This window comes from Haliotis rufescens, unplaced genomic scaffold (assembly GCF_023055435.1).
Source record: "Haliotis rufescens isolate VD_foot unplaced genomic scaffold, xgHalRufe1.0.p SCAF_47, whole genome shotgun sequence".
Lineage (NCBI taxonomy): Eukaryota > Metazoa > Mollusca > Gastropoda > Lepetellida > Haliotidae > Haliotis > Haliotis rufescens.
The window spans coordinates 3,157,491-3,185,238 of record NW_025964190.1 but is presented as its reverse complement, the minus strand read 5'-3'; the positions used below and the strand labels follow the sequence as shown (position 1 = coordinate 3,185,238).

Sequence of the window (27,748 nt, the reverse complement as noted above, 5' to 3'; positions counted from 1 at the left end):
TCTTTGTGGACTCTACTCCATCTTGTTTTATCCATCTTTCGTCGGTAAAGGGAAACGACAACCTTCCGTATGAATCCCAATGATACCCATCAAAATGGAAAGGGTCTAGAGCAGCAGGTATATTGTGTAGACATATTCTGTCGAATCTTTTACAGAAAATATTTAGTTAAACTGCGATTTTGACCTAAATTAGTGTCGTTCTATTTTGTGCTCTGAAATGGCATGGCGATCTCGCCGACCACGTGAAGAGAGCGTGAACAGCGATCGCACAAATTCACTCTCATTGTTATATCTTTCCTGTTGAAAAGGTTTTTCTTTGTTTTCAAAACATAAATTCATCAACGAGTAAGAGCTTTTCGATGTGAATAGTCATTTCATGAATGTTGTTTTAGCTGGAAGAAATTCCTTTGAACAAAATTTTCCACAGTTCGCGGTCGGGGTCGCGTGGTCCTTAATAGGCTAGCTGAGGCCGCATGGTTTTGGACGGTGGTAGGGAAGTTAGGGATTTCATGTTCTCATGGACTTCATTGATCTGTAGATGAGCCTGAAATAATGGGCCTAATTTCTGCACTGTCATGAGATATATGCCCGCTTCGTTTGATCGTAATTGCGCATGATGATGAAAAATCAGATTTGTAAGTTGAAATCGGGACCACGATTTATCAGTTTTGTATATTCACACTATAGTCTACCTTCGACAATTTCCGTTAATAGGGAGAGGCCTTCTTACAGAACCATGTCACACATCGCTACATGTGAAAAACAATGTTCTAAAAGTAGAACATGGTCCATGGATGCTTAATCTTAACTAGGAATCTCACTGAGTTCACTAGTATCATCTATTCTTGCGTTGAGATTTGCAGTTCAGAAACAGTCTCATGAATTAAGAAGTTACAAGAAGAATCAAAATTGTTAAATTCAAAATATTGATTTTCTTATCACATCTGTTCATTTTGTTCCAAATTAGTGTAGATCAAAATGAAACCAAATTTGTGACTATACGATGACATGTTTGGTAGGATCGGGAAAATTATCATGCATGGTTTGTATAGGACAATGCGCCATTCTTATTTTTCTTGTATTTCAGTATTGGTTTAGATGTTAAGTGTTTACGATAATGAATCCTGTTATTACAGTCTGAACCATTATTCCAAAAGCACAAATTTGAGTTTCAAATAAGATGTTTATTAAAGAAGCACTTTGTGACCATTAATATTTCATATTACTATATTAGTATATGTAATCATCCTCCACCTTTGAATATAATTATGACTGCTATGAGGTAGTTATCCAGCAAATGCAAAGACCTTTTAGGACACAGATCACATGATGCTTACAGCAATGATCCTCTCCTGACATGTGTGCTAAATAGCATTGTGACCTTCATCTTTTCACATTGCTTCAATATCAGGCAGTGGTTGGGTTTACACAAAGTTCATGCACTGAGTAGGGCTCATGAGAAGCCATTGTGGATACCTCTGAATTTTGTTATATTTTAGAAAAACAGTTTTGGCCACGATGTTCCAAATTGCTTCCCACATGCACTTACAGTAACTAAGTTTGGCAACCTAGATAAATATAGAGTTTTAAATTGATTTATAGATAGTAGGAAGATTGCCTTTTGTTGGCTCGGTTATCTGGTATTAGCTTTTAAAAATACACACATCTAGTCTATTGCACAACACAGTGTCAATGTGTATTCACGGTTGGAGAATCTACTGTAGAACTATGACAAGCCAGTGAAGTATTGATATCTCACTGCAAAATGACAATTATGAACAAGTTGAATTTTTTTTTTTCGTGTTCAATTATAATACATACTTTAGGTGAATTAATGTAAGACATTTTCTTCTTGCAACATGGAAGCTTAGACCCGTGAGAACTGGGCCTATTGCTTTGGTTGAATTGGCAAGTGATGTTATTCATTGATATTGATCCTATTCTTAAAATGACATATTTCAGAGGGTCTGAGCAAGATCAATTGTAGATAATACAGTGTTCTTATTTACCAGTTCTTTTTACCGGTAAAATTAGGCTTGGACTGGTAATTTATTTGACTGCCAGTCCCTATGGACCGGCAAATAAAGTACCTTATAAGTTGTTGTTGAACCAAACACTGGTGATATTCAAATAAGTACGTTTTTTATCGCTCAGCTTGTCTGTTACCATCAGGGTGTCCTGTTGTCCATTTGTAGTACAAGGAAATAACATTTTGCTTTGGTTTGAGGTTAAGTATATATTCATAGCGACAGCGTCCAGAAATATAAAAAAAAAGGTGTAAATTGTGACTGAACTTTGTGTGAATGACGAGTAGATCTAACTAGGTTACTTCAGAGATGACATCTTTTCAATCAAACATGTCGAAAGAATTAAAGCCAGGTCATTTTCATATGTTTATTTATTTGTGGAAAGTTTGGACTGACAAAAAATTAAGGGGGACTGGTAATTTTTAGTGTTTCAAACGCCACCATGAACACTGATAATCACTGGTAAACTACCAGGTGTCAGGTGCCTCAAACTAATAAAGAAGCAGACATTGGAAATAAGGGTTGAATCGGCTGATTTAGTTAACTTCTTACCATGATCATTCCATTTGCTTACCAGTTAGAGCAGTTCCTCGCTTGTCTTCAATGTTGTGTTTTGTTTTGGAAGGATTTTAAGCACATTGACCCCCTGTTTGAACAAATATAAGTCCAAAAGCCAAACAGATTCTATGAGATAATAATTTTGAACACATGGCAAATGTAGAAACTGTGCCCTAAAAACTAGCCAGAACTTGGCTAGTAGCATTAGTACAGCTTCGTGTTATTAGCTTGGTATTATAATTTATATTAGCTGAGCTTACTACGCTGAACAAAATTTTGCTGGATTCTGGTTGTGGCCTAGTTGCTAAAGTCACTGTCGGTAAGTGGCTAATCCATATGGCACTGTGGGAATACTGGGTACAAATATGGATCACGGCAATATATGCTTGTCATAACAGGCGACTTAGTGGATGATCAGATTGACTTTAACTACCATGGATCTATGCTCATGACGATCACTGAATTATGTGGTCTAGATAATTTACAGTCTTGCATAGCGATGTGCAGCAAGAAACAAACACTAATCCGTGCAATAAAAAATACTTTCCTAAATGTTATGTTACAGTACATATCGACAGTACTTTAGACATTTCTACCTGTCCAGTGGATATGGATATCGCTACCATATTTTGATCATGTTGATTGTGGCTTCTGGGCCCACTTGCACAAAGCGATCTTGGCGCTAAAATGATCATAACTCCCTTAATTTAACATAGGCTTACAATAATCATAGCTCAAGATCGCTTTGTGCAATTTAGTACTTTGTATGAAGTTCTTGCTGAATCTGTGCAGTCGTACATTTGGTTTTATGTTAACAGTTTGCTGGGCTAGACTTGAACGGCGCCAGCCGAGGCCGTGGTCGCGGTGATTGGACTGCCCAGGCTTTCCCAGCTGGGCCACCTAACAGTGAGTAGTTGTTGTTGCAGGTCGGCAACAGGTATTTCCGGTAGCACCACCTGCTCAGCGGTATTTCCAAATGTTGGTTGGGAGATTTGGTTTTATTTCCACAGGCCTGCCATTGATCTTTGGTGTCATGTACAACATTACGAAAAGTGCCGCATGCAACAGGAAATTATTTGGTTTAAATTGAGAATGATTCCCTTTTTAAAATTGTCACAGTATGGACATCGTTACCAACTTAAGAATGAACCATTTAAACTTTGTACATGTTCTTTTCTTATCCCTTTTTAATAAGTGAGCGATCATACAAAGAAATAGAAAACAGCTTGATGGTAGACCTGTGATCTTAGTGCTGTATAGAAATGTTTACATCAAGTGCATGCGTTCTTAATATAAGAGTTATACCTACCTTGTTACTACTGTGTAAAAGAAGAAATTGTTTTCTCTATACCTGCATAGGAAATCAAGGGTGTAAGTGAGACTGAAATAAGTAAGCCATTTGAACATGTTGAAAAGAACTTCTTTTGTATACTTAAGGTTCAAGACAACTTAAATTTTGAATCATAATTTTTGAAGGACATCTTTCTATAAAGCTTGTATACTGTCTGATTCCCGTGATCTTGTGTCACTTATAGCGATATCAGCATTATCCTTATATGCTGGTATATTAGCAGTGATAAGCATGTCAGGCGTACCCGTCTTGAAAATAAGTGCTTTTGGGAAGTGTAGGGAATACAAAATATGCCATTTCAGTGTTAGAAACTAACAGTTTTCGTCCACTAGTCCTTATAATGATAACATATAGCAAAACCCTTAAAAATGGCAATTTTCTACTAGTCCTTGTGATACCTTTACCATTGGGCAGTTTGGCAAGGGCTATAGGACTAGTGCCAATTTCTAACCCTGCCATTTAATGTAAGAAATATTTTGAAATATATCGTTGCAGCTGAAAAGAAATTGTATTGTATCAATTATTGACAAGTCTTTCCTAGATAGTAAAATCGTGCTGTTTTCCTAGGAAGTTGAATGTATTTCTTTCAATTTGGAGTATTTGACCAGTTATTAAGGTGCATGTGAGCTCCCGCTTGACCAGTTAACGTTGACTTGTGCATTCCTAGCCTCTTGTCATTACCATCACTCTGTGTGTTGCTGTAAGCTCTGGTGGTATTTATTGTTTTGATTTGAAATAAAACTTACACTACACCTGTTTGTCTTAATTTAAGATTTATTGTGAAGTGGAGGTATATTTTTGCTGTGAATATGAATTTTTTCTTCACATTTAGCAGTTGAATAATATAAATGCTTTTAACAAGATGATACTGTACATCAAATTGCATTGATTGTGGAAGTGATCTTGCACTTACTTCTGTTTGATATAATCCACAAGAAGTGTCAATTTGTCGGCCATGTTTTAAGACAAGATTCAAGTATGGGCTGAAAGCACTTTTCGTGATCTTCCAGTGAAAAGATCTCCTTGTCTTGGGTTTCTCTCGGAAAAGATTTATCTACAGACTACAGTTATCACCGCATTTCCTTACCATTCAAATGTCATGTAGTGATCGAGAGCAGCTTTTGAAGTAATTTAACAGGGGGGGGGCATTAAACTGGAAAATAGTATTTCTTCGAGGTTCCTACTAATATCAAAACGTGCAAGAGCACTTCCATTTACTGCTTGTTACTGTGTTTTGTAGATGGCCAATTCCGACCAAACAACCGATATCCGCCTGAGCAAATCGTATTCTACGGGCAAGGTTTTGTATCATATTTGATACTCATGCTCTGTGCTATCATTTAATAATTAGCCCAAGCTTGTATTTTGCTTTTGTTATCTTTCTTCAATATATTAAGTTAGATTATGTAGTATTTCTCATCTTGTGAATGATGTAGTGAGTGTTTTCAAACGAACAGAAAATGTCCAACATTACTGTTTTGGGATTGGTGCATGACATTTGATATTTCAGCGTTTAGAACGTAGATGTATTATATTTTTTTTACAAACTTGTGTCTAAAATATGAAGTTAGCGGCAGCATGCTTTATTGTAAGGATGTGTGACAATAAATAATACAGAGGTTACTGTGGATTAGCATGTCAATGTTGAAGACAACCAAGTGTGAACATAATCTTGGTACTGTCTGTTCTTTCCTTTTTTTAGGAACACTTGATTTTTTTTTTGTTCCCGTCCACGACATAGACCAAGAAACATTTTATTTCTGATTTTTTTACATTTTCGCTTGTCAGTTCACCTATTCAAAATTTTTGAAAACATTTTTCTTTTCTTTTCATGAATGTCAAGTTAGTGCAACTGAACAGACATAACAATTTCCACACTGATATTTTTTGTCTTTGTTCAGCCATTTAATGTAATTTCTTTAAGGTGCTATTCACGATCATTTTGGCAATAGAAAAAAAGTAAAATAAAGTACAATATCAACGAATATACCTGCATGATGGTTTGAAATTGTATTTCACTTTTTTATGCGAGATGAACCTCCTTAGTAGTTGTATTTGTTTTCTGAAGCTATTAATCATTGTCTAAAGTTGTTTTTTTGTATTATGCCCATTGGTGTGAACAGTTTTTAGCAGTTTAATGTTTTGAAAATCGCATCAATTTCAATTCATTGCCATTATTCTCAAACAGCTGATTGAACATTTGGCAGGAGGAACATTGAGTGCAACAGGATGATTGCTGCTAGTGTAGATATATCAGGATGAGGCTATATTTGAATCCTACATTGAGCATTTTCATTTTGGCAACTGTTTCAATAACCATCAAATTCAAAAGGAAGATATTATGCAACTAGTATACCATACTTATTATCCAATCATGACTAACACCGTTTCAAGTTCTGTTTGACCAGAATGTCACACTAAGCTGACATTAACAGGGTCTGTATTACGAAGGGCGTATAATCTATGTACTACCTGTTGACATATCGGTTGTTTCAGATTTAACAATAGTTGTAACATAGTTCTTGTTTCTTTTTGCATTTGTGTGAAATCAGATAGAAATGTAGTCTTTCAAGTGTGCACTTTGGAGTTTATGCAAACCAACAAAATGATCTTGGATAATAAAATGATTTATTTCAAATTCTGTTCATTAAGCATGTTCATAAGTTCATTTCCCATGGGGTTTTCCGGTTTGTCATGCTTGTCTGAAGTACATTTCTCACTGACTTCACAAAGAAAAAAACGTCACAAGGTACTTTTGTTTTAAGAAATGTGATTTGTAGATATGGCCTTAAAACATTGGGAACTCATTTTGTACTGCTTGGTTATCAAATTGGCCATAACAATGGTACTCCATTATGAATTTTGAACCCTGGAACTTTGAGCCATATTAGAGGTCCCTTTGTTGACTTCGGAATTTTGAAATTTGTGCAAGTGTAGAGGTTAGCTATTCTGACATGTACAATGTCAGTGGTCCCCCAAAACATTTAAATAAGCTTTTGGTTCAGCAACTTGACTGCGATTACCCTTCTCACTGATCACTTAAGGTGTATGTGATAAAACTCGACATCACATCATGAATCAGCTAACATTAATGTGTTCAAAATCGTCAAATCAATTTTGATCACACATCTTAAATATACTTTCATCTGGCAAGCTGAAGTTGTCTTTTACTGTAACAGTAATGTTGCTGAAGACAAATGCTATGAGGACATTTCCATGATTTTTCACACATTTTGACAGATCATTTTTCTATAACTGTTTGGTTACTGTCAGCGTTCCCGTTTACTGGTAATTAACAGTTTTTTACCGGTAAAATTAGGCTTGGACCGGTAATTCATGTGTCAGCTAGTCCCTGTGGACCGGCAAATTAAGTACCTTATAAATCCTGTTGAACAAAACATTGGTGATATTCATAGAAGTACATTTTATTTAAGAAAGTCAGCTTGTCTTGTTACCATCAGGGTTTCCCCATGTCTATTTCTGGGTTAAATATCCATTTGTAGCGAGTTCATCTGGAAATATTAAAAAAAGAGAAAATTGTGACTGAAGCTTGAGTGAATGACTTATAGATCTAAGTTACATCAGAGATGACATCTTTGCACTGAACAAAATGTTGAAAGAATTAAAACCAAATAATTTTCATTCGTTTTTGAATTTTTTGAAAGTTGGGATTGACAACAAAATGGTGGGGACTGGTAATTTTTAGAGTTGTGGACTGGCAGTTTCAAAAGCCAGCGGGAACACGGACTGTTTAAAAAAAATGAAAAATGTCTTTAGGAAATGTTGGATGACAAGTGGTCAATGTCATAGAAGAATGAACTGATCAAAAAGATGCTGAAACTAGGAATGGGAGCACATTAGTATCTTTTATCTTTACTCTATGATGTACCTGACAGGGCCTTCTGCAGTCACATTTGTCCTTTTTGGTAAATTTAGTTTTATTTATGTTATCACCTATTTGATCTACTGATGGAACCAGTCTATTATGTTTATATGTTTGTGAACAAGATGAACTCGTATCTACCAGCATGACGAGAACAAGTGAATCTAGAAACACGAACTATGTTGTGGCGTGGAAACATTGTATTCCTTCATCTGTATTAATAAACATTTTATTCTTAGACAAATTTTAAACTTGTTTGGTTTAGTTTTGCACATTTTCACAATTGATTGGTTTCGTTTGCTATATCAATATTGTTCGTATGCACTGTCCACAATATTTCGTCACCTTGATATATCAGATATGTATTTTATGTGAATAAATATGTGATCAACATGTACAGTTTGACAATCTGACCAATTGTGGCTAAGGGTATATTGACGAATGTCAACTCTACATAATCAAGCATTGAGTCGTTTGGCTTCAACTATCGTATATCTATCATAACTTCCATTAGAAAGAAAATATTTAAACAAATTGGTCTTTGTCTGTTTTACAGGCTAAAATGCTTTCTTTATAATTTAACCTTAAGACATGCATAAGCGAAATCTTGTTAAGCATGTTAACATGTGTTGGTTCTCAGTGGTGACACATTGGTCATCTGTTGCAGGTGCCGCTCCTCAGGCAGGGCGCTATGTCCCCCCTCACATGCGAGGAGGACCCCAAGGGATAATGACTCCCCAGGTCCCCCCACCAATGCCACCCCCACAACCACAACAGCAGAGAGGTTGGGGTGGTGGGCGAGAATACGGTCAGCAGGGGGGTGATGGAAGAGGTTGGTTGTCCTGTGTTAACTTTAGAGTGGATAAAAAAAACAGCTCTGGATACCTTGAGTGTTGCTGTTATTAAGCATATTTAGGACTTGTTTAACTCTGTCCAGCATTATGTGACCTTGTTTTCAAATGTAGTGGTGATTCTAGTTCTTAGTCGGTGTACCAAATTTACTAGAAAACTATCTGATATTAAACCTAGCTTGTATGATACCATAGGCCTAATGTGAAGGTTCATCAAGGGCTTGGTCAATGATAACAATGTCATGAATGGTCTCGATATGTCCTGCTTAACACATAAGGAAGACTAAGTGCCCAGCATTGTGTACATGGTGCAGTGCTTGTACCATCATCAGTGAATGAGTCGTTAAGTTTGTTAGTGCATCAATACATACATTGGAGTGGTCGGAGGTTACTCTGTGTAACCTATATACCGTTTGAACAGTTCACTCCAAGCAGCCAACATAGCAAAGTACATGATTTTTGTTTATCAGTGTATTTTTTTTGGTGTGTACATATATTGAAACTATCGATAGTCAACTATTGATATTTGATCTTATCTGGCCCAGTAGTTGCACATCAATGATTGCTCCTCGTTTGGTTTAACATTGTAACATTGGTGAAGTTACTTTTCAGACGGTAGCTATCGTGGAGGTTACAACAGCAGTCCGGGAGGTTACCGCGGAGGTTACAGTGCTCCCATGCCTGGGCCTCAGGGTAAATGATTGTTGTGCTTTCTCTGCAGTAGACATTGTAGATCTTTTTTTTATGGGTAATTTTTTTTCTTTTTTTTTTATAGTAAGAGTGTGAGTAAGGAGTGTTAGTCTGAATTTTGTGATGTATGTGAATGATTTAGGCCGAGTCAGCAATATTTGAGCTACGTCAAAGCAGTCTTTAAAATTGGAGAGGCCAATGGTTAAGGTATTAAACTTGTGCTGTGTTAATGAATAGTGTCGTGTATTGTGTGTAGCAAGCATAATGACGCTATTGGAGTGTCTAAGGATATAAATATCGGATTCAAATATAATGTTAAACATGTAGGGGTGAAATCTTCTGCAGTAGAGTATGCTTTCATTTATGGCTACTAACATGCCAACTGTGACAATTTGTTATTTGTTTTCGGGATCGCAACCCACACATGGTTCATTTGAATGAAGCGTCTTTGTTTTGGTGTAGATTTGATGTTTTACTTTTGAAAATGTTCTTGCTGTTACAAGACCAAGTATGAGAAATGAAACATTGGCATGTTGGTGCTAATAGAGTGAGGCACAAAGGTCACATCAACTGTCTACCAGTGCCATTTTACTAGATATAGTGTTAAGTGTTAAGAAACACTGGAAAATTGCATCAGACCAATAGAAGTCCCTTAGAGAAAGTCATTGACATCCAGATAAATAGTAAAATGTAATGATTGTGGTATGTGTTACTTTGAAGGTTGACATTTTATGTATCTTGTTGACTTAGTTTATCGGGAAGACTAGTGAAATCTGTTTCCTCCATTGACAATGTAAGTCATGTATTGAGACCAATAAATGTTCTATTTTCCGCGAAATAACCGTAATCCCACAGAATAGACAGAGATGATAATTGAAATAGTAACATGTTTGGCACCCTGAAGACCTTGATGTCAATTCAGACCGAAGTAGTTAGGCGTTGAAAACGAAAATACTCATCTATGATACTGGCGGTAGGTCCATCAGGATGATCTATATCCGTCACTATAAGTATTTTATGATACAGCTGCTTGGATCCATTCAGATTTGTTTCTCCGCCTAACCATCCCTTTCTCCCTACCCCATCAACACTAACCCACCCACCATGTCGTTTTCTACCCCACAGCTGTTCATGAACCATTTCCTTCTGGTATGCCAGACAGGATCTTTATTTGGTTGCATGATATTGAGAATACTTCAGTTGCAATAGGTATAATATATGTACACCAGCTTTGAGGTCTCGGTTTATTTCCAGGAATTCCAGACCAGGGTGGCTACAACACCTTCAACCGAGGCGGGAGACAGGGCGCCAGCTTCAGCAACTTCAATAACCGACGAGGAAGTGGTGGAAACTTCCAAAGAAATGACAGGTAGAATCCGTGTACTTCAAGCACTTCTCCAAATTAACCTTATTGAATTAAGTGATAAGTGCTGATTCAATGTAGGTTTTTAGTGTCAACCTTGAAAAGCCTTGAATTTGGACAAAATGACAACCTTGTATATAAAGGTATTAAAACACAAAAACAAGTTATGTAACAAGAATATGTGTCATTTATCACAGTGACATTCATGACACGACTTCTTTTCTTCTTTGACGATTGTGAAAATCAATCTTGTTTTGAAATTTGTGATGTTCATACTGCTTTTATCCCCCGCCGGGCCAGAATGGCCGAAGGGGGATTATGTCGTGGCGCCGTCTGTCCGTCCCACAGAGGGTACTAAGCTTGTGAAATCAGCTCCTCCTACAGTTTCCAGAGAATATCCCTGACACTCTACACATAAGATGTCGACATGTTGATATGCATATCGCAGTCCCGTTTCATTTCAACTAATTTTGACAGAGTTACTGCCCCTGTTTTAGAGCTTCATTTGCCTAATTGTGAGAGTAAACATGAGAATGAAAAGGCCTTGAATTTAAGTGTTCCATGTCAGTATGAACCTTGTAGTCAGCAAGCTGTAGTTACAGAATGCAACACCTCATGTCAGCATGGAAACAGCAAGGAAGTTCCCTTTTAACAATAACTTTAAATATCCCCTTAATTTCTAATGTAGTCCTTAATCATTTATGATGGCTTGTTAAAGACCCGACAACAGATGGGGTGGAGAACAGTATGACCGGCAGGGGAGTCTTCCCCCACAGCCTGTGGGAAGCAGCCGATGGGACGCCCTGGCCGAGGACCGCACCCCACGTAAACGAGAGTGGGGCCACAACAAGTGGGACAACAGAACTGACGGCGACGCATGGGCCGGCCGTAATGGGAACCAGGATATCCGCAACGAAGACTGGTCTATCCCTTTGCCGAAAAATGAACGACTTGAACAGTGAGTAAATCTTGATCAGATGTCATTCAACATGACGTGATTGGTACTTGCATATTCAGTCTTAACATCAAACTCAATTTTGTGCTGTGTGTGTATTAAATGGTTTACTGATATTGTTCCTAGATGCCACTGATAATTGATTGTAATTACTATCTTTCAGGGAGCTATTTGGATCAAGCAGCACTGGCATCAACTTTGAGAAATATGATGATATTCCTGTTGATGCTAGTGGAGAGAACCTTCCCAGAGCTGCTGACAGTGTAAGATTTATTGCTTTCATATGACACAATCTAGTGTATGTAACTTGTTGCAGGCTCGTGTTGAGATTTTGGTGCTCCTTCTGGCATGTTCAGGCTTACCTTTCAGTTTAACTAAATCAAGATTAGACAACTGATGTTGAATTTAAGTCCCAAACTATCCTTTATTTATTTTGAAGATGACCAACATGGGTGAAAAGATACAGCAAGGTTAAGTGTTCCATGTCTGTATGACGATACATGGGTCACAATACGATACGTATCACGATGCGCATATATACGTCATATCGCATGGAAACTTCTTGATAATGAAATATTTCAGAACGGGTTCAAAAGGAAAACCCAGCTATAGATACATGTTCGTAGCAGCTATATTTAGAAGTGAACTCAAAATGCTAATTACAACACATATTTGACTGACAAAGACATTGGAGATCATGAAAAGAGTAGGTAATGTATTTCAGCTAGTGTATTGTCTTGTATCGATACAGAAAAATGCCTATTGTGTATCGCATCATCACATAAAAGCTCCAGATGCACCAGAGCACCAAATGTTTCATCCCTAATGACCAATTTATATCTCTATAGTGTCTCATATGTCCAATTCACCACATCTGAAGGTCAGAGAACTATGTGATTAATCATTTACGACTATGCCTAATACTATGATTCTTAACTGTTTTCAGTTTGAGGACTGTGAACTTGGTGAGATCATCAGGAACAATATTGCACTGAGCAAGTACACTAAGCCAACCCCTGTGCAGAAGTACTCAATCCCAATCGTACTAGGCCACAGAGATCTGATGGCATGTGCCCAGACAGGCTCTGGCAAAACTGCTGCTTTCCTTGTGCCCATCCTCAACCAGATCTACGACAAAGGACCTGGTCAAGTCCCTCAACAGGTAGTAATATTATACCCTTAGAGTTTGTGACTATATAGTCATTCCAAGGAATTTTGTCTATCCTTTCAAGGAAATTTTTGTTTTTGACCTATAGCTTGAAAACTACCCCATAGATTCTTTTCAAACTTGGTGAACAGTTTTTTTACCTAGGAGAGGTGCAAAGTTTTTCAATATTTGGATTTTCTAAAGAAAATGCAGCTATTATATTGAATAAACTGAGGCAGCAGAATATGAACCCTTAATTTCCACAACAGGGTACAGATGTGTTTTCAACATTAGGGTATACATTGTTGACTGTTGTGATGTTTCACCGTGTAACGATGTGTTACTGTGTAATGACGTGTTTGTGTGTAATGACGTGTTTGTGTGTAATGACATGTTTTGTATCTCTCAAAGCAGCAGCGACAATACGGCAAGCGTACTAAGCAGTACCCCATTGCCTTGGTTCTCGCCCCCACAAGAGAACTGGCCTCTCAGATCTACGATGAAGCCAGAAAGGTGAGTTTATGATACAAGGATGATCAAATTTTTGGGATTTATGAACACGGGCCATCACCCACCAGTGTTGAATTGTCCCCAGAAAGCCATTATTTCCACACTAAATAAGTTTCTACAGGGGTCAAGCTAAGATTTAATTAAATGCAATCTAAAAGTATATTTGAAAGTTGACCATAACCCATCCCAAACTCTTTCCAGATGTTGTATGGATTTGAAATTATGTAATTATTGCAAAGCCCCTGCCACTATTACATGTGAGCCAAACGTCCTGCATCATGGATGTCACCACACTATAAAATCTTCAGATTTTCAACTGAACTCTTCACTTTGACTTTCTATATCAGTTGTGCAAGTGGATTCCAAAGTTTGTGATTGATCCCTAAAACAAATGTTTTCATGCAATTGTTTTCTCCGACGTTGGTTAATTGTTATTAAAACTAGCTCATGTATCAAAGAACAAATAGAAATCCTTTTTAGTCTGAAGAATTTCAATCTCAGGTAAATGACAGTTAATGTTGGTGTGTTTATAGTTTGCTTACAGATCCCGAGTTCGGCCATGTGTGGTGTATGGAGGTGCGGACATTGGCGCACAGATGAGAGATCTAGATCGTGGATGCCACATGCTCGTGGCAACCCCTGGCCGTCTTGTCGACATGGTGGAGAGAGGCAAGATTGGGCTTGATTACTGCAAGTGAGTGTATTTACAATTGTTAGGGTGTGGCATTTCTGATGGCCTACCCTTCCACCAGACAGTGATTGCAACTTGACACTGCAAAGTTGCTTCCCATAGATGATAGGGTCAACTGGTCAGCTTGACCTTGGTTTTTAAGGTATTATAAAGAAGTGTTTGGTAATTGTTTCTTTGCAAGATATAGCCCAAGTGATGTTTGAATTCCTCGTATTGAAATCCTCTTTGGAATTGAAACGATTTTCATTGTCTGATGGGCGTCTGTGTGAATTCTGATTTTGAGATCAGGGTGTTATAATGAATTTGGTGCATAGCTGGGTCTTTAGTCTAGTGCACTACAACTAGCTATGCAGACTGGTTTCCTTGGGTGCCTGGCTTTGATGTCTGTGGGTTTGAAGGCCAGATTTAGCTCAATTATGATCCTTGGTCTGTAAGACCTTCATTACTTCAGGTTTCCCTCCATCAAACTGACCCTTGAAGATCGGGGTAAACAACAATCCTTCATCAAACTTGTGTCAGATGTAACTGAAGTATTGTTCAAGGCAGCATTGAACCAAACTGTCATAACTATACCTTAGGTCATGCATTTCACCTAGATGACAATATCATTTTGGGGGATCCTGAGATGTATAGCCCTCCATGACCTGTTGTGACGTACTTTAATGTTAGATCACGATACATAACATCAAAATAAAAACACAATTGTGAACATTGTGCCTGTCTGGTTGAGATGTAGGTTGTCTGACACTGCAGAGTTGTTTCCCTTAGATGGTAGGGTTGACTAATCAGATTGACCTTGGTTTCATCATACTTACAAACACTAGCTTCTCTGTGATTTTTCTGGTTAAGTTATAAAGCAGTGATTGGTAATTGTTTATTTGCAAGATATAGCCCAAGTGATGTTTGAATTCCTCGTATTGAAATCCTCTTTGGAATTGAAACGATTTTTATTGTCTGATGGGCATCTGTGTGTATTCTGATTCTGAGGTCAGGGTGTAATTATGAATTTAATGCATAGCTGGGTCTTTAGTCTAGTGCACTACAACTAGCTATGCGGACTGGTTTCCTTGGGTGCCTGGCTGTGATGTCTGGGTTTGAAGGCCAGATTTAGCTCCATTATGATCCTTGGTCGGTAAGACCTTCATTACTCCAGGTTTCCCTCCATCAAACTGACCCTTGAAGATCGGGGTTAACAACAATCCTTCATCAAACTTGTGTCAGATGTAACTGAAGTATTGTTCAAGGCAGCATTGAACCAAACTGTCATAACTATACCTTAGGTCATGCATTTCGCCTAGATGACCAATATCATTTTGGGGGATCCTGAGATGTATAGCCCTCCATGACCTGTTGTGACGTGATACTTTAATGTTAGATCACGATACATAACATCAAGATCACAATACATAACATCAAAATAAAAACACAATTATGAACATAGTCCCTGTCTGGTTGAGATGTAGGTTGTCTGACACTGCAGAGTTGTTTCCATAAGATGGTAGGGTTGACTAATCAGATTGACCCGTGAAGATTCCGGGGTAGAATAGGTCTTCAGCAACCCATATTAGCTGTAAAAGGCGACCTATGCTTGTCGTAAAAGGCGACTAATAGGATCGGGTGGTCAGGCTCGCTGACTTGCTTTTATGCATGTCATCGATTCCAATTGCGTGGATTGATGCTCATGATGTCAATCACTGGATTGTCTGGTCCAGACTCGGTTATTTTACAGACCGCCGTCATATAGCTGGAATATTGCTGAGTGCGGCGTTAAACAACAAACAAACAAACTAAGCAGATTGACCCTGGTTTCATCATACTTACCAACACTAGCTTCTCTGTGATTTTTCTGATTAAGTTATAAAGCAGTGTTTGGTAATTGTTTCTTTGCAAGATATAGCCCAAGTGATGTTTGAATTCCTCGTATTGAAATCCTCTTTGGAATTGAAACGATTTTCATTGTCTGATGGGTTACAACGTAAAATGTAATTACATTCATTCATATCTGGAGTTTGCTTGATCTGTGAAATTGTATTAACTATTTCACTTTTATAGGTTCTTGGTTCTTGACGAAGCTGATCGTATGTTGGACATGGGTTTTGAGCCCCAGATTCGTCTGATAGTGGAGAAAAATGGCATGCCTGCATCCGGAGAACGACAGACCCTCATGTTCAGTGCCACCTTCCCCAAGGAGATCCAGGTAGGTGCTGCCTTACATGAGCCAAGATATAACCTTCAGAATGTGCCCTTGAAGACACCGGGGTAGTATGGATCGATGCTCATGAAATTAATCACTGGATTGTCTGGTCCAGACTCGATTATTTACAGACCACCATCATATAGCTGGAATATTGCTGAGTGCGGCGTTAAACAACAAACCAACCAACCAATCAGAATGTATTGCTAGATCAGGTTGGTACTTAACAATGGCAAGTTTTGTGTTACTTATGACCTGCATTGAAATTATCTACAGCATTATTTACACTGTTATATGCAGGTTTCTCTTCTCCATTATAACATTTTAATACATTTTGAACTAAGTGTAGTTTTTAATTCAGGTGCGGGTACAATATGTGAAGCCCATTTCTGGTGTCCCCTCTCACTCACTCACTCACTCACTCTCACACTCTCACACTCTCACACTCTCACACACACACACACCGATATTGCTGGAATATTGCTAAAATCGGCGTAAAACTATACTCTCACTTTAATTCAAGTGAATGTAGGTCAGGAACTAGTTCTTGAAGCATTCACCTGACATGCCAAAAGCCTGGTTCAATTCCTCACATTGCAACAATGTCTGGAGCCCTTTTCTGGTGTGCCCTTTTGGGATATGGCTGGATTATCAGCGGTAGAAACTAACAGTTTTAGTCCACTGGTCCTTACAATGATAACATATAGCAAAACACTAGGGCAAATTTCTGATAGTCCATAGGATTTCTAACGCTGATTATTGCTGAAAGTGGTGCAATACCATGTTTTCTTGTTTAAACATCCATAGAGAAGAACCTTTCATCTGGCTTTCCCTTACAGATCCTAGCCCGTGATTTCCTGGAGAACTACGTGTTCTTGGCTGTGGGCCGAGTTGGCAGTACCAGTGAGAACATCACGCAGAAAGTGGTGTGGGTGGAGGAGAACGAGAAGAGATCCTTCCTCCTTGATCTTATCAATGCATCAGGTAGCCTTGCAGAGTGGCGCAAGCTTCAGCTGCTTTACACTGAAACACTTTACGCACATTTGTTTATTATTTAGCTGTCACCAAGTTGATGGAGCATTGTATAATGGCATTAATAACTTATTTCAATATGACTGGGTGATTAGTATTTATTCTATGATAGGCCTTTGAGAAAAGCTAACCAGTCAAATCCCAGTTTTAACAGAACTAATCTTTTCAACCATATCTCAAGTATTTTACAATATTTAAAGGCTTAAATTTACTGAACCCTTTCCTCTGAATTTCTACATGTATGCTTGCCATGACCATAAGTACAATAGTGTAGTAATGTGAAAAATGAGTACATGTGAATATACAATATAAGTGTTTATAAGCGATTCATTGTCCTAGGACAGCAGTCTGTTGTTAATTTAAAGAAAACTGTCCTCAGACAGCAATTTCTTGTTAATTTAATAACTGCTGAGACAACTGAAATGTTCCACTCTAGTGTTGCAGGTATATGCCTATCATAACCACTGGGTCTGTCACATTCATTTGTCAAAAGTGCAGGGGAGAGTTTTATCACGACTCTTTGGATTTATCATGATCTCCCCAATCTATACTGTCCACATTTTCAGGAGCCAAGTTTGCAAACAACAAAAACCAATTATGATAAAATAATGACCCTAATTTCTTTGATAACCAGTAATAGGTTGCTTGATAGGATTGTTTGCCTTAAAAAGGGCCTCCAGGTGAATGCTGGTCACGAAGTTGTTTATCACTAACTTTTTATGGGTAGTCTTTTTGACTTCCAAGACAGACAACTTTCCTTACCTTCCACAGTAGGGAGTCGGTTATTAAGGATGAGCCTTTGCCTGTGACACTATGGTACATAATTCTCCTTTCACCTTCTCTGCCTCCTGGATAGTCAGGGCTTGATGTGGCAATATAAAACATTCATAAGTGCAGCCTATTGTTGAAAAATGCAACCTAATATGTAGGGCTGCAACGAATACACTATGAGGCGAATACGATTCATATCACGAATATAGGGTAACGAATACGAATATTAATTCACAATTACAATAACAAGTCAGCAGTTTATGTATTATTTATTATATTCAGTGAAACAATAACATCATAATTTATTTGACATGGTTTGTTAATTATTAATAAATTATGCATTTATATACTGCACTTATCCAGGCTCTAGTATCTGCTCAAATGCGACAATGACCAGTGAAAACAATACTATCAAATTAAATATTATTAGGGTGTTGTCATTGAAAGAAATCTATGCATATAAAAGTTATGGATATTTTTAGGTACAGGATATGTAAATATACATGATAGCATATTCATAAATATTCGGTTCTAGTGGCCATGAATAACGAATTCAATTCATGAATGGTTTCGGTTCGATTCATCGAATACACAAGTGTATCGTAACCGCCCTACTATATGTCTACCTACACCAAGTGAATGTGAAAAAAAATACATCTAAATTTGTTTCTGAACTCGTACTTTCCACACATGTGCAACCTTGTTTTGTTTGGTACCACTTGGTTTTCAAGTTCCTTGACTCGAGCCCTGATAATGCTCTATTATAACTTGCTACTCCTTATATTTTCCCACCTAATGCCAGTGTTTCAAACAGTTAGTCCTTTCCACGATTAACCTGAGCTTTGGCAACATAACAGAAATCCCTTTAGCTTCTCTCTGCAACCTTTTGTCTTTTCCATATTTATCTTAATATTAACCTCGGCGGTACGTTTGGACTCTGAACTGGAAATACAGTGGTGGAATATAAGATTCGATAACAAGCCCAAATGATGTGTGAATTCCTCGTATTGAAATCCTCTTTGGAATTGAAACGATTTTCATTGTCTGATGGGCTTCTTTGTGCATGCTGATTGCTGAAGTGAGGTCACCCAAGGGTATCTCTCCTACATGAGCAAATGTCTAATACCCTCTCCATGTCTTAAAGGCATGTTCACTACAGGTCCCGAGTCCCTCACCTTGACCTTCGTCGAGACCAAGAAGGGTGCCGATGCACTGGAGGAGTTCCTGCAAAAGGAGGGTTATCCTGCTACCAGTATCCATGGCGACCGGTCGCAGCGCGAGAGGGAGGATGCATTGAAGGTGTTCCGTTCAGGAGACAGGCCGATCCTAGTAGCTACTGCGGTATGTATTCTGTTTTCGTGGAGCAAATTATAGATTAGAATCTATTGTCCAAGCTAAATTTCCTAAGGTGTTTGATAGTAACAATCCCCTGTGTTTTATGATTCTGCTCCTAAACAACTTACGCTGACCATAAGAGGCAACTTTGTGGTTTGGGTGGTCGGGCTTAGTGACATGCACTTGCAGTGTGGGTCCTTGCGCACAGTATAAATCACTGGATTGTTGGGTCAGGAGTTGATTATTTACATGCCCTGTCACATTGCTAGTGAATATTTTTATCCCCACGGCAGATAATGCGGGGGGGAAAAGTGTTCAGCCAGTCTGTCCGTCCGTCCGTAATCATTTCCTTTTCCGGGGCAGAACTCAAAAACCATTCAGTGTATTTGATCAAAACTTGGCAAATCTATCACTCACATACTGAAGTGGTGCCTTTTGCTATTTAGGAATTTTTGAAATTTTTATTTTTTATGTTTCCATGGCAACAATTTGGATTTAAAATTTATTATAGGGTGGGTTCATTTATGCAGTATAACAAATAAACTGTTAAATATTTCCCTGCCAAACATTGCATGTCTATATAAAAAGCACATACTGAACTGGTGCCATTTGATATTAAGGAGTTTTAGAAATGTTAGAATTTCCATTGCAGCTTTTTTGACATGGGCTGAGAGAAATGTTGGATCAGTTACCTTGTTTGGGACCATAACATGTTAAAATGGGTGGGGGATATAGATGACTTCGTCGACTATACGCTTGTTTAGTTATTGATGCTTATAATTTGTCATTTGTTTGCATAAAAAAAATCCACAGAAACACACGTCTTTTAATTTGCATTTCATATGGATGCGACCATGGTGGATCTTTTGTGGGTAAACAATGTATGCTTCTTCAAGAACATTCATCTTTCTGATGACTCTTGTTGAGTGCAGTGTTTATCAACATATCATGAATGCATTGTAGCTGATACTTGTTTAATACTTTCAGGTTGCTGCAAGAGGTCTTGATATTCCCAACGTTCGTCACGTCATCAACTTTGATCTGCCAAGTGACATTGAAGAGTATGTCCATAGAATTGGGCGTACTGGACGTGTCGGCAACCTTGGTGAGTAGCAGCTTCTATCATAGAGGATGCTAGTAGTATTAGACAGCAATGTAGCTGAATAAGTTAATCTGTAATGGGGATTATGGGATAGAATAGATCCCCAGCAACCTGAGCTTGTGAGAGGCAACCAAATGGATCACTTGGTCAGGCTCGGTGACTCAGTTTGTAGTGTCATCATACCCTAAAAGGATGGATCATTGTTCACAATATCAATCACTGTATTGTCTGGTCCAGACTATATTATTTACCGACTCGCTGTCATACAGATGGAATATTGCTAAGCGTGGCATTTGACGACAACAAAAAGAATCATTTCCTGGAAAATTGTCACCAAATGTACTAGTAATTATGGTGGGAAAGGACAAGTGCTAGTGACAACTTCTGTGAGGCTTTCATGGGGTAAAAGATGTCTGCAAATACTCATTCCCTGAATCGGCTATAGCCATAAAACTGAAATTGGAAAAACAAACGTTACGTTGTAGGTGCATGACAGGCAGCCAGCCAGCCTTAGAAATTTGGGTTTTCTTTTAGTACTAGTGTAAACCTTTTTTCAGTAATCCCCAGAATTTGTACTGGTCCTATTTGAAGAAGACAAATGTTAACTGATCTCCGATGTTTTTAGTCCCAGTTTCTGGAAAAAATTAAGCATTGAGAACTTTTTCGGAATTATAGCCCTCAAATACTACTAGTCAATGAGGACTACCATCATGGGATTTGTGTTTTTCCTTAGCACAGATTTATATTCTCGGGATAGACAAACATGAATTCGGAAGGATATGTAGCCATTTGTAGTGGTACATATAGTAAGCTCGTCCAATAGTCATGATAGTACATTACTAAGACTAAAATCTACTGAAAATATTCCTGTGAGAAAAGTTCGGCTAGTTGACTCATAGACTGTTGTAGATGCTTATCAATTCCATGCTATGAAAGGCATCCTGACTTATGTGCATAGTGATCACCTAATCTACATACCACAGGTACTCATGACTGATAAATATTTGCTAGCAACTGAAATTAATCATTTTGAGCCCAAGCAATGTTTGAATTCCTGCAAATGAATGCATGGAGAGATGTTTGAAAATGACACTAGATCTTAAGGGAGGGACAGCTTCTAAAACATGGTTATAATTGCTTCCATATATTTCTGTTTCCAGGTCTTGCCACGTCTTTCTTCAATGAGAAGAATAAGAACATTATCCGTGACCTGCTGGACTTGCTAGTGGAAGCCAATCAGGAGGTTCCAACTTGGCTCGAGTCCATGGCTCACGAGGCTCGTTCATCTGGCGGAACAAGCAGACGTGGCGGTGGGAGACGGTATGTTGCAGGATATACTCTGTATAAAACGTAATTGGATCAGCATGACAAGATTAATACCATACAATAAACAATAAGAAGATACGTCTGTTTATGTCTGCTGCAGATGTTCTTTCCGACCTTTTGTTGAATTCGAGGTCATGGGTAGCAGAGTTGTCAAGGTGGCAGAATAGTGTCCCATAGTCGGACCAAGATCCTGCAAGTGATGGGTTTGAATCCCAATTTTTCTTATCATGGTCCCTGGTGTGTCGTGGTATGGACTGATTTACCGTCGCTCAGAGATCTCTACTTCATAATCTTTGTGATTGAGCTGAAAAAATGCTTAATAATAAAAGAAGTAATAAGAGTATATGCCTTTATAAGAATAACTCCTTCGCAACTTCTTAATAAGTGTGGGGGGCACGGGTGGCCCAGTCGTCTAAGGCGCCGCGATTCGCTGTGCAGAGTTGCGTCCCTTGGGCACGCCAGAAACCTATGGTTGTGGGTTTGAATCCTTGTTCGCCCTGATTATGTTTCTAGGTTTGTCAGCACCATACCCGTGCTTGTGGGTTTCACCGAAGTGGTAAATGTCTGAGACCTGCATCACTTCGGGCTTTCCTCCCACATCAATCTGACACGCCGTGATATAACTGGAATACTGTTAAAAGCGACGTTTAACCCAACTCACTCACTCACTCACTCACTCACTCACTCACTCACTCACTTAATAAGTGTTTTGTCAGCATGTAGTCATTGTGTGCATTTCCCTTCCAGCTATGGATCTGGAGGATTTGGAGCTCGTGATTACCGTCAACAGAGTAAGCAGGGTAAATCTGGGGGCTTTGCGACCCCTGGGTTCCAGCAGCAAGGCTTCAACCACTACAACCAGTACAACCAGTACAGCAACTATGGAGGAGCGTACAACCAACAGCCAGCTGCTAACGACTGGTGGGGCAACTAAATCACTGCTGACCTCCACGTGCTGGAACAGGAGACAAAGCTGCAGTTGTCTCCCTTCAACTCCAGTTTGGTTTTTGTCAGTGCAGTTACCTCCCCTTCTCACATATTGCTTGGAACGGTGCACTTTGTTATTTTGACTGGCAAACAGTTGATGGAACCAGTAACAATTATTTGACTGATATTGTGCATGATCAAGACTCGTGTGTGGTCTTGACTTGTGCCAAAGTTAACCTTGCAAGGCATGCTGACGCCTTGCACTGTTCAACAATATCAGAATGTACCCCTGTGACAGGATACTGTTACGCTCTGAAGTTACAGATGAAGAAAACAAAACTGTCAATTTTTGCAAATTTTACATGAAAATGGCTGGATTTGTTCAGCATCTATTTAGACAGTTGTGCTGTCTTTCAAAATATCACTTGTTGGGTGAAATGTCTTCACTCACTTAATACAGATGTGGAAATTGTGTTATTTTATAATACAGAGATACTCACTGTTGATGGAACGACGTTTAGTCCATCCAACAATGCTGGAAGACTTTTATGAGCCTTGTTTTAAATGTAATCGTTCATCTGTTACTACTGGTAAATTATCGAAACAATTGGAAACTCACACGTTTATACTGGTTCTTCACCTGTTTCCATCTAAAGAGCCAGGCTTTTTATTATCATCATTTTTAAAACAATTTTCTTGGTGTTATATTTTAGATTAGTTTTTGTGTATAAGATGCCGTCCTGTGATAAATTCAGATTTGGTCGTGTATGTGCAAATCCAAGTCCACTGACAGATCACTAATGCAGAAAGTATTAGTGATACCTAGATAGATGGTTGGTTGTAAGGTGGGACTTATTATGGCTGATCATAGTCAGCTGACTGTGTTCGACAGAGGGATGATTTCCTAAGCCTCAAAGCACATACGAAGGGAAAACAGAAGCACAGGGTTTTATATGTATTGCCGAACGTTGTCGACTCCTCCCTGAATAGGGCATTGACAAACTGAAGTGCCATATTTCTACAAAATGTAATGTATTTGTCTTGTTCATCTCTTAACCTGTGTAAGGTGCGTAATTAGTCGTACCTTACTACGTGTGACCAGTACAGTTCACACTTGCAAGGCACTTCACGAAGACTTTGTATGTTAACACATCTTTACCTCAAATGCCCTGCCTGAAGAACACCATGTTCACTCTCAATGCATTTATCCAAGAAGTGTTAACATATTTGTTTTAATCAAAACATTTTGCAGATATTTGTAACTAATACATGTATGGAACTGTGTAGGCCAGGTCGGGCTGTTCTCTGATTGCCAGAGGTCTCGTTGATGCATCGCTGAGCAAGATTGAAATTATTGAGAATGATGCCTCACTACATGTTCACTACTTAAACCCTGTGCGTCGATTGTGAAACTCTTTCCTTTAGCTTTAAAAGTTGCATTACAGTAATCTATGAATTATATTATTCGATATGTACTAAATATGGAGTAATAAGGTGAATAGAAGTATCCATTCAATCAGGGGATACCTCAAAATGACTGCTCCCAAATTTTAAGCTAATGCACCAAACTGTGGTGGCAGGGATAGAGGTTATCGGAGATCAATTGAGTAGTTAAACATTTGGAACCATTTTTGTTGACACAGCAAAATTGTTCTTTGAGAATGTTCTATATTTCTTTAATGTTTCACAACAAATATATGCCGTACATTTATTCATATAAAGGAACCGTCAGTTGAAATATTATGCTTTGTTATAGTTAGAATTTAACATGACATTCATTTGCCTCGTATTCCATTGTCATGTGATGTATATAGTCTAACTGTCTGAATTAACTTTGAAATTCCACTACCCATTTCACAAATGATCGAAGCCTATTTATTTGCATTTCAAGTGCCAATTTCCTGTACTCCAAAGTTAGTGCAATGTGTTAAGAAGTGATGATGACGACTAGTGTTTTGTCATGTATGGTAGAATATGGTACGCTATACAACAGTATACAACAGTATTTATGTCTATACAGGATCAATCTGTACCTATAGGCTGGTCCCATTTAGCTGCAGAGAAACCCTACTGCTAGTGATAGGACGTTTCAAGTCCGCAACAGTCAAATTGATCATGACATGATAATACAACATTCCATGTTATGTACAACTTCATAATACAGCATAAGTGATTTTCATCCAGTATCATGTTATTTTAATCAACCTCCATTCAAACTCTTGCCCATATAGTCATTGGAGTTCTTACATAGAGAACCGAGAATATCCAGCACATATAGGTGCCTCGATCTGAGAGACATGTCAGGCTTGCCTTGGTGAACCTTTTTCATTCAAATTGGTTTGAATATCACTTATTTCATAGCCCAATATCTGTGATAGATCTTGTTCATGACATAGATAGCCCTATGTGCAATTCCCTGTATGATGATCCATCAGTATAATGGCCTTGCCACAAGCAATTATGGGGAGTGTTTTGGCATGAATTGTATGGTTGGTTCGTTCATTAGGCAAGCCTGAATAATGGAACTTAATGTCTCGGAGACTTTGGTGCTTACGTCTTTTTCCCTACCCACTGACTTGTGAAGAATGCTCCCATATTTGTGAGAGTGGGTGCCTGTCTGCCTGCCTGCCTGAAGTGTGCGTGTGTGAACGCGTGTGCGAGCGAGGCTGCAATTGAGTTGTTGGTAGCTGGCAAGTCTGTCTGGTCCTGCTCAGGGTCGAGCATTGTTGATGTCTGAAGTACTTGCATACTTATGTTGATATCGCCAGGGACCACATTGAACAATCTGTGATGACTATGAGGGCGTATTGCGTCATTCATTTCTAGCCAACTGCAGATTATGGGGTATTGTGCATTTTGAAGAGGTACCCATTCTTTTATGTGAGCATTTTACTTGTTGGTATGATCTTGATATGCTGTTAATGTTAACTTATGATCACATAGTGAAATATTCACTGTTCCTTCCACTCAAATTTTGGCTGTGTAACAGTCTCCCATCGTGTAGATGAAACTCGCTGGCATCGGTGAGCCTAACATATCATGTCTTTTTATCAATACTCGACATTACTTACTTTACAGGGACGTAGTCTCCACTGTATGACATGATCAGAGTACTTACTTGAAGGATCTCTGAATTTTCTTTCTGATCATGTATCATAAAAGTTATCATGGATTTTATGATAATCAAACTACATTATTTTTTTTACATGTTATTTTTTAAAATAATGTTGCCCTCTTAACTGCGCAAAGATATAACATGTTGATCCATATGTAAAGTTTAAGCTCAGGGAAGCCCTGAACGGGAGTGAGAGCAGGGATTTTATTATTGATTAGTATTATTTGTATTGTCCTGAACTAGTCATGTACGAATGACAGGTACTCCTCCCAACTTAGATCTGACTGTTACACAGGTCTTGATTTGCAATTAGGCTGTTGGTTGCTATGTGATCGGCCCCTTTTCACACCAGTATGATCCAGTGTCATTCAGTTTCCCTGCCTGACCTGTGGATATTTTAATGCATGGTAGGAGATGTGGCCTTGGCAAAACACAGGTCTTGATTCTTGGGCAGCCATGCCAGTCCTATGTAATATCTGAACAAGCTGAAAGAACAACGGAAACTGAACAAGTTTTCTCCTTTTGTTTTAACTATTTCTTGCCCAACCTTTTCATGATCCGAAACATGGTTATTTGCCCAAGAACTCCCAAGAATGTTTTTGCCATGTATATGCGAACAAAGGGTTCTCTGCACAGACAATGGGATTGCAGGTTTTTTTTCTATACAGCAATACTCTGTAGTATTTGTTTTTCATTGTTATATGTGATACTTAAGCCATTATCTTATACATGTACCATTTCATGGTTTTATTAAATGGTTGAATCAAGAACCACGAGGCAAATTTATAAAGCACTAAGGAGAGAGTTGATTTTTATATGGGACGGCATTTTTCTCATATTGACAAACTTATTTAGTTGTGTAAAAGTCTGGCTAACCGTCGAGATGTTACATTTGGTCACCTCCATGTAAATGGAGTAATGTGTCGCCCTAACGTATGCCATGATATTTGTGCTGTATGTCATTCTACACAAACACTTGAGTCTAATGCACTTGGGAGTCCAGATTGTGTGTTTCAATCTGTCTCGGTCCAAATAATTATTGAACTTGTCAGAAGGGACATGTTTGACAGTTTCAGTGTTTGAAGATTTTTAAACAGCACAAAATATTTGTGGTTTGACACCTGAGGTCAGCGAGATATGAGAATGATTGAGTTGTGGAACACAGTTCAATGTTTGTTCACATGAATATTTTGTTATCATTGATAGATCTGAGGTGCAGTATTTTTATGATGTCCTCGAGCAATGTCTTGAGGTCGGTCAGTCCACATGAATATCAAAATGTGATATCATTAGAAAAAACTTGATTTCATCTACTTTAGATCTTAGAGATGTATAGAGCCATTTTGAAGGCCTTCATATTTTTGAATGCTTGCCATCATTCAAAGAGGATGGTACTAAGATTTTGTTGTAATCATTTAAGAGGCTTCTTGCCTACTCTTGAACAGTGCCTACATGCTAGTCACTTCCAGGGTATGTGAACGTGCTTACTACTGCAGTGTATCCCAGCTTTGAGAGAGGGGTACTGTATCTGTTACAGATGTCTTTCAGAGCATACACATAGGAACCAGTTTGATAGTTTCAGATACATATGCTGTGTAATTTATTTCCCAAAATGAGTTAGTGATTAATATGTATGCAAGTATTGCCATGGAGAGTCCTGATGCCTTCATATAATCACTCACATTGAGATGGTTCATGGTTTGTGTCCGTACTGTAAGGCACAGCATTGGGAGGTTTCAGGGTGATGGTTGCATACTTAGTATATTACCTTCGAATGGCTCTTCCATGGTGAATATCTGTTAAGTGAGCAAACTACATTACCATGACCTATTCTCTCTGGAGCAAGCCAAAGTTGTCTACATGACCAAGTGTTACATCTGGGCATTTTGAACGTTTATAGTTGAATGCAATAAAGCTGAG

The 27,748-nt window shown here is 38.4% G+C and overlaps 1 protein-coding gene across 5 annotated transcripts; it reads left to right on the top strand.

The window, feature by feature from the left end:
* On the top strand, window positions 1-27,092 carry LOC124120554 (ATP-dependent RNA helicase DDX3X-like). Of its 5 annotated transcripts, none has more exons than XM_046483413.2 (17): window positions 1-117; window positions 3,404-3,491; window positions 5,177-5,236; window positions 8,487-8,651; window positions 9,283-9,363; window positions 10,615-10,729; window positions 11,442-11,681; window positions 11,842-11,941; window positions 12,625-12,840; window positions 13,240-13,338; window positions 13,869-14,029; window positions 16,079-16,223; window positions 17,060-17,204; window positions 19,168-19,364; window positions 20,346-20,463; window positions 21,621-21,780; window positions 22,534-27,092. In XM_046483413.2, the coding sequence occupies exons 1-17, from the start codon at window positions 70-72 to the stop codon at window positions 22,718-22,720; spliced, it is 2,325 nt and encodes a 774-aa protein (XP_046339369.1). In that variant the 5' UTR covers window positions 1-69; the 3' UTR covers window positions 22,721-27,092. The 5 variants fall into 5 exon arrangements, with proteins under 5 accessions (XP_046339369.1, XP_046339370.1, XP_046339368.1 ...); XM_046483414.2 differs by having other exon boundaries at window positions 13,237-13,338; window positions 19,183-19,364; XM_046483412.2 differs by having other exon boundaries at window positions 13,237-13,338.
* The last annotated feature ends 656 nt before the right edge of the window (window positions 27,093-27,748 follow it).

What these genes read in the sequence shown, in the direction of transcription:
- LOC124120554 (XM_046483412.2), top strand. Translation starts at nt 70, where the DNA reads ATGAATCCCAATGATACCCATCAAAATGGAAAGGGTCTAGAGCAGCAG. An exon ending in TTCCCAGAGCTGCTGACAGT is followed by an intron (nt 11,942 to 12,624) that starts GTAAGATTTATT and finishes AACTGTTTTCAG; the next exon opens with TTTGAGGACTGTGAACTTGG. An exon ending in ATTGGGCTTGATTACTGCAA is followed by an intron (nt 14,030 to 16,078) that starts GTGAGTGTATTT and finishes TCACTTTTATAG; the next exon opens with GTTCTTGGTTCTTGACGAAG.